The 7764-nt window shown below is 57.2% G+C and overlaps 1 protein-coding gene across 1 annotated transcript; it reads left to right on the forward strand.

The window, feature by feature from the left end:
* Positions 1-3148: 3148 nt before the first annotated feature.
* LOC138808819 (DAN domain family member 5-like) lies at positions 3149-5825 on the forward strand. Its single transcript, XM_069995027.1, has 2 exons — positions 3149-3460; positions 5580-5825. The coding sequence occupies exons 1-2, from the start codon at positions 3149-3151 to the stop codon at positions 5823-5825; spliced, it is 558 nt and encodes a 185-aa protein (XP_069851128.1).
* The last annotated feature ends 1939 nt before the right edge of the window (positions 5826-7764 follow it).

Below are 7764 nucleotides of genomic sequence, written 5' to 3' on the forward strand. Positions count from 1 at the left end.
TTTTTTTTTTTTAAATTGTGAAAACACTGTACAGAGGAGTTACAATTACATGGGCAAGATAATGAGTACATTTCTTATCAAGCATTGTTAATCAATAATTTTGTTCTGTTTCTATTTTCACATTTTATATTCTTTTGGGGCATCATCACACACCCTCTACAGCTTGGGCCATGCCCCCAATGCTGGGCAACAGCGAAATGAGCTAGGCCCCGCCTCAGCTGGAGCCAGCTCTTAGCCCTGACCATTTTTTGTGTATAGTTCATGGCTTCATTGCATTGATATGCAACTATCCATTTCCAGAACTTCTCTTTTTTTCTTTTTTTTTTTGCCTGTCATGGGGCTTGAACTCAGGGCCTGGGCACTGTCTCTGAGCTTCTTTTTGCTCAAAGCTAGTGCTCTACCACTTGAGCCACACTGCCACATCAGGCTTTTTTCTGTGTATATGGTGCTGAGGAATCGAACCCAGGGCTTCATGCATGGCAGGCAAGCGCTCTACCACTGAGCCACCTTCCCAGCCCCAGAACTTTTCTTCTGTTGCAGGACTGAAGCCCTTACCTTCCTGTACATTCACTCTCCGCCCTTCTCCCCCAACTCTTGCACCCACAGCCCACCTTCTGTCCTCCTGAATGTGAGACTTTGCGGTTGGACTCTTAACAAACGTCCTTTTGTGAACGACTATGCCACCTGACATTAATGGGAGTCTGTAATCCCAGCTAGTCAGAAGGAGTCCACGAGACTCTTCTTTCCAATTCCAGCAAAAAAGCTGAAAAGCAAAACGTGGCTCCAATGGTAGAGCACCAGCCATGAGCAAAAAAAGTTAAATGAGAGTACCCAGTCCTTAAATTTAAGACTCCATACCAGGAATAAAAAAAAAGAGAGAAAAAGAAAAAAAAGGCGGATGCTGGGTGCCCTGTCATCCTAGCTACTCAGAAGGCTGAGATCCGAGGATCTCGGTTCAAAGCCAGCCCAGGCAGGAAAGTCCATGAAACTTTTTTATTTCCAATTACAAAGAGGTAGAGCACTCGCCTTGAGCTGAAGAGCTGAGGGACAGCGCCCAGGCCCGGAGTTCAAGCCCCACGACCAACCCCACCCCCCCAAAAAAGGAAAGAAAGAACGGGTGCAGCGGACAACAGCAGGAAGGACTGGGGTGCTGCTAGGCCCCGGCAGGTGTCCCGCCTGAGGCCGCCAAGCAGTCCCGGCAGCCGCCGCCAGAGGGCGAGCGCGCCTCGCGACGCGCCACCTGCAGGCTGCGCGCGGGCAGGCCCCGCCCCCGCGAGGCCCCGCCCCCGATCGGGCCCCGCCCACCCGCCCCGCCGCTTCCCACGGCCTCGGGCCGCCCAGCCGCTCCTCACCTGGGTGCGAGCTGCGCCCCGCCCCGCAGGCGCCCGGGGCGCTCGGAGCCGGGCACCCGGCGGGGCGCATTTCCCACGGCCCAGTTCCCATCGCCTCCAGCACCATCTCTGACCTCCTCCCAGAGGGCCTGCCCTGACCCCCACCCCCAGGACAGAGGCCCGTCACCCTGCCAGTCACAGGCCCATTCTAGCACTTCACACTTTGAAATCATCGCGTTTTTCATGACTTTTTTTTGCAGTCAACTGAAAAAAAAAATTGCAGCACCTGCATGCAAACCCTTCCTTCCTTCCTTCCTTCTTTCCTTCCTTTTTCCTGTGGGACATGGGGCCTGAACTCTGGGCCTGGGCGCTGTCCCTCAGCTCTTCAGCTCAAGGCGAGCGTTCTACCACTTGAGCCACAGCGCCACTTCCCGGGATTTTCTGCGTATGTGGTGCTGAGGAATCGAACCCAGGGCCTCATGCATGCAAGGCAAGCACTCTACCACTGAGCCACCTTCCCAACCCCAAGCCTGTGAGACTCTTATCTCCAATTAACCACAAAAAGCTAGAAGTAGAGCTGTGGCTCAAGTGGTAAAGTGCTAGCCTTGAACAAAACAGCTCAAGGACAGAACCTAGGCCCTGAGTTCAAGCCCCCGGACTGGACCACACAAAATAAATCACCTGCTTCTCATGCAGAAAGCCAGGGGTTTCTTCCCCAGCATCTAATCTCCTTTTTAAAATTATCTTTCAATCCTAAGATACAATCAGAGGTATGAATTATTATCAACTAAATATTACAGAAAGAGCCAGGTGTGGTGGTGCACATCTGTAATTCCAGTACTTAGGAAGGTGAGGCAGGAAGATCAGGAATTCCAGGCTTCAAAATTAATAATATCCCAGCTCCGGTGGTTCATGCTCTATGATCTTAGCTACTGAAAAGGCTGAGATTTGAGGATCCAGGTTCGAAGGCAGCCCAGGAAGGAAAGTCAGTGAGACTCTTATCTCCAGTGAACAACCACAAGAAAACCGGAAGTGGAGCTGTGGCTCAAGTAGTAGAATACTAGTCTTGAGAGAAAAGCCAAGCAAGAGTCTGGGGCCTTGAATTCAGGCCTCAGCACATATACACAATAATAATTATAAAACCCCAAAGAAGGGGCTGAGGCTCTAGCGTGGTTAAAGCATCTGCCTGAAGTTGCACAGCTAAGGGCTGGGAAGGTGGCTCAGTGGTAGAGCGCTTGCCTTGCATGCATGAGGCCCTGGGTTCGATTCCTCAGTACCACATAAGCAAAAGGAAAAAAGCCAGAAGTGGCACTGTGGCTCAAGTGGTAGAGCGCTAGCCTTGAGCTGAAGAGCTGAGAGATAGTGCCCAGGCCCAGAGTTCAGGTCCCACAACTGGACCAAAAAAACAAAAAAAAAAGTTGCACAGCTAAGAAGTTACAAATAAATATTAAAACACGCCCCCCCCAACAACCTTGGCTGTAGAGTGTCATTTTGCTAAATTGTCCTGGGGGAGGAGGATTTGGGACACCCTTAACCCTTGTCCCTGGATTTGCTTTCATTTCCTGGAACCCCCACACTGCAGCCCCAGCCCTGGGACCCCCCGGCAGGCAGGGAGGAGCTGGGGAACCCAGCAGGCTCAGATCTCCTCCCCTGGAGGCTGAGTTCACAGAAGCCGCCCTTGCTGCCCAGGTGGTCCTAATGATTTAAAGCCATTTCTTCAAGAGGGTGCAGACTCCACACACCAGATGGACAGCAGGGTCCCTTGCTAGGGACCCTGAGCCCAGTCCCAACAGCCAGCCAGCCAGCCAGCCAAACAGATGCTCTGCGATCAGCTGATCCCTCTCCTGGGCCTGCTTAGCGGGGTCTGGCTGCCCACAAGTTCGGGGAGGCCTGGATTCTGGAACCCCCATCAGTCTTGGGTTGCTACCAATCAGACCCGGCCTTGGGTCAACCCCTTGCAGCCATGGTCGTCCTTTGGTACCTGGATGGCTTTCCTGGGGCTGCAAAAATCCAGGCAGCTGAGGACGAGCCAGCTGCGGCAGGGGCAGGAAGTGGCCCCTGCTGTGTCCCTACCCCTGGACCCACGGGAAGTGACCCGTGAGACTTGTAAAGCTGTGTCCTTTATCCAGGTGAGTGGCCTGGAGGGAGGGGAGGGAGGAGAGGGCCAGGCCTCAGCATCCCAGATGGCACCAAGGGGAGCGGTGGGGACCCAGACCCAGAGTGAAATCCAGGTCTTGTCTTCTCCTCCTAAATGGTGCGGAGCCTCAGCTTCCTCTTCAAATGGAGCAGAGAGAGGCCTGGTGCTGGTGGCTCATATCTGTAATCTTAGTTGCTCAGGAGGCTAAGATCCCACTGAGGATGGAGTGTTGAAGCCAGCCTGGCAAGAACGTCTGTAAGACTCTGTGTGTGTGTGTGTGTGTGTGTGTGTGTGTGTGTGTGTGTGTGTGTGTGTGTGTGTGTGTGAATCAGTCATGGGGCTTGAACTCTGGGCCTAGGCGCTGTCCCTTAGCTCTTCAGCTCAAGGCAAGCACACTACCACTTGATCCACAGCACTATTTCTGGTTTTTCTGGTGGTTTATTGGAGAAAAGAGTCTTAGGGACTTTCCTGCCTGGGCTGGCTTTGTAGCTTTTTTTTTTTTTTTTTTTCCAGGGCTGAGGACTAAACCCAGGGCCTTGTGAGCGCCGGGTGGGCACCCTTCCGCTGGGCTAAACCCCCAGCCCCTGGGCTGGCTTTGAATCACAGTCCTCAGATCTCAGCCATCTGAATAGCTAGGACTAAAGGTGTAAGCCATCCATGTTCAGCCCCTGATGCTCTTTAATCTCTGATTAACCATCAAAAATAAACCAGAAGTGGAGCTGTGGCTCAAGTGGAAGAGTGCTAGTCTTGAGCTGAAGAGCTGAGGGACAGCGCCCAGGCCCAGAGTTCAGGCCCCATGACCCACGAAAGAAGAAGAAGAAAAAAAGAAACAAAAAAGCAACTCAGGGACAGCCTTGAGCTTAAGTCCCAGGACTGACACAAAACATGGGGCATACGCTCCTGCTGCTGAGTCAGAGTGGTTGTTCCCCCACTTCTGGACACCCCTTTTCCTCCGGCTGATTTTCCATTTGGCCACCAGAGGGCGCACAAGGACACCTGACTCAAGTGTCCTCCAGCACTCCATGAATTCCATCTTTTATTTATCTTATTTAACTTTATTTTGTGCTGGAGCTTGAACTCAGGGCTCGGAGCTGTCTTTCAGCTTTTTCACTCAAGGCTGGTGCTCGACCACTTGAGCTACTTAGGAGGCTGAGACCTGAGGATTGTGGTTTGAAACCAGCCTAAGCAGAAAAAGTCTGTGAGATTCTTACTTCCAATTAATCACAGAGAAAGACAAGAAGTAGCACTGTGGCTCAAGTGGTAGAGCACTTAGCTCAAGGACAGTTCCCAGGCCCAGAGTTCAAGCTCCAGGATGGGGGCCGGGGCAGGGGGTGGGGAAGATGATGTACAGCGTGGTTACAGTTACATAAGTCAGGTATTGAATACATTTCTTTTCGAACAATGTCACCCCTTCTCTCCCTCCCTCCCAGTTTTCCCCTCGCATCCCTACCCACAAGTTGCAGAGTTCATTTTCCACGTAGTGTCTAATGAGTACCAGGGCTGCATTTGTTCACCCTTTGGCCCTCCATTTCTGTACTTCCCCTTTACCTCCCAAAGACAGACACATGAACAAACTAGACAAAAAGAACACAAACAGCAACAAAGAAGAAAAACCTCTTGTTATTGCTTGGAGTTCATTTTGATATTATTTTGCCTTCTCTCTTTTCTTGCTTTGTATTGTTGAAATACAAATCACTACCTAACATAGTATGGTTGTGTGTGTGTGTGTGTGTGTTTTGAACTCAGGAACTTGGCCTTGTTTGCTCGTGGCTGGCGCTCTATCACTTGAGCCATGCTTCCAGGGCAGCTTTTGGCTACCTATTTCGGAGATGGAGTCTCATGGGCTTTTCTTCGTAAGCTGGTGGTGAACTGAGATCCTCCGGATTTCAGCCTCCTAAGTAGCTGGGATTACAGGTGTGAGCCGCCCCCCACCGCCAACACACACACCTGAGCCTTTCTTGGGTTCCTGGTGAGGAATCAGAGGCTGGGAGGTTGGGCGACTCGCCCTGGGCGGTCCTCCCCCCGCCCCCCGCCCCGTGTCTGCCAGGGTGGGGTGGGAGTGGGAAGGTGCGGCTTCTGGGCACCCCAGCTCCTGCTTCCTCTGTCCCCAGATTCTCTCGAGGCCCGGCTGCACCCCTGCCCGGATCCGCAATCGCCTCTGCTTTGGCCGATGCTCCTCCCTCTACGTGCCCGGCTCGGGCGCCACCGCGCGGGGCCTCAGCAGCAGCTGCGAGCCGGCGGGCCGCCGCCGCGTGCCGGTGGTGCTGTGGTGCAGCGCGGGCGGCCCAGCCTGGCGCCGGCGGGTGAAGGTGTCCACCGAGCTGGTCCGGGGGTGTCAGTGCGTCCCCAAGCTCTGACCCGCGCGTCGGGGACGGACCGACAGACGGCAGAGACAGGGATCCCGACGACCATGACGTCAACCGGCGCGAGGAACGACTTGGTTAAGAGACCAAGGATGCAAGGACAGATGGACACCGGCCCCCCGAAGCCCTCACCCTGCGCCGCGGGGGGGGGACGTGGGGACACGAGACGCAGCCCTAAACCCCTTCTCTGTGGGCTGGGGGCGTGGCGTAGCACTAGGGGCGTGGCTCAGACAGGACACAGAATACAGACAGGGCGTGGCTCACCCGTGGGGGCGTGGCCCAGGCAAAGCAAGGAATACGGATGGGGCGTGGCTCACTGTTGGGGGCGTGGCTCAGCCTTGGGGGCGTGGCTCAGACAGGACACAGAATACAGACAGGGCGTGGCTCACCCGTGGGGGCGTGGCCCAGGCAAAGCAAGGAATACGGATGGGGCATGGCTCACTGTTGAGGGCGTGGCTCAGCCTTGGGGGCGTGGCTCAGAGGGCACTGAATACTGATAGGAAGTGGCTCACCCGTGGGGGCGTGGCTCAGCAGTAAGGCGTGGCCTAGAAGCAGGAGGCGTGGCTTCCAGCTTGAGCATTTGCCTAGCACCCTGGCCTCGGTTGCCATCCCAAGCACCAAAGAGAGAGAGAGAAAAATAGCAATCGTTCGGGCTGGCTGATCAATCACTGTGTAGGTCGTGGGTAAAGCTTTTGACGGGTGCTTTCTCCTGTGAGCCTCCCCCACCCCCGCCCGTCACCCACACAGCCCAGTGAGATAGGGTTAGCCCCAAACTATGACACATAGGAAGATGCTAGGCTCAGAGAGGTCAGTCACTCCCCCAAGGTCACACAGCCGTCTGTGGCACAGCTGGGATTCGTATTGCTTCTCTCTTCTCTTTCTCTCCCCCCCCCCCCCCCCCGCCGCACGGAACCCGGGGTCTGGCATGTGCTCAGCAAAGCGCTTTGTCACCGAGCCACGCCCCCAGCCTGAGTTTCAATCTTAACCACTGAGCCCAGTGGCCTTTTCCAGAATCAGTCAAAGATACACTCCGGGTTTCCAGGGAGGACAGACAGTCCCACCCAGATCTGGACCCACGGCCCTGACCCCATCCCAAGGATACCAAAGCACCAAGCCGGCCAATGGACCCCCCCCACCCCAGCCGGTTCCCGGCTCCCCAGATCCCCGGCTGCCTTGACGTCCCTCCCGGGCACCTGCGTCCCGGCCCAGCCCCGTGCCAGCTTGTCGTTCCACGAGAGCCATAAATGTGGGTCAGTCGCTGCCGTGCGCGTGTTGTCCTCTCCGCTTGGGGTTCCCGAGCTGGGGCCGTGGGGGGCCCGCGCCCAGCTGCGGCCGGCCCTGCTGCGTGCCAGGGCGGCCTGGCTGCGGACGGCTGGAAGCAGGGCTCTGGCAGATGGGCGCGTCTGGCATCGACAGGAGGACATGTGGCACCGCCAGCCTTCGCCTTCAAATGCCCCCCCGAGGGGGCGGGGGCCGCTGGGGGCGGGGCCGCTGCGGGGGGCGGGGCCGCCGGGGGCGGGGCCGCTGCGGGGGGCGGGGCCGCTGGGGGCGGGGCCGCTGGGGGCGGGGCCGCTGGGGGCGGAGCCGCTGCTGGGGCGGGGCCGCTGGGGCGGGGCCGCTGCGGGGGCGGGGCCTCTGGGGGCGGGGCCGCTGGGGGCGGGGCCGCTGGGGGCGGGGCCGCTGGGGCGGGGCCGCTGCGGGGGCGGGGCCTCTGGGGGCGGAGCCGCTGCGGGGGCGGGGCCGCTGCGGGGGGCGGGGCCGCTGGGGGGAGGGCGCTCCTCTTCCTGACTCAGGAAGGCAGGCCCAGGTGAGGGTGCGCAGGAGGGGCCCCACGGAGGAAACAGATGGGCCACTGGGGCGTGGGAACCTACCACCTCTGACCCCTGCGCCGGGCTGGAGGGGGGGCTGGGAACGGGCCTAGGGAGGGTTCCCA

This window comes from Dipodomys merriami, unplaced genomic scaffold (assembly GCF_024711535.1).
Source record: "Dipodomys merriami isolate MVZ:Mamm:240054 unplaced genomic scaffold, mDipMer1.0.p SCAF_477, whole genome shotgun sequence".
Classification (NCBI taxonomy): Eukaryota; Metazoa; Chordata; class Mammalia; order Rodentia; family Heteromyidae; genus Dipodomys; species Dipodomys merriami.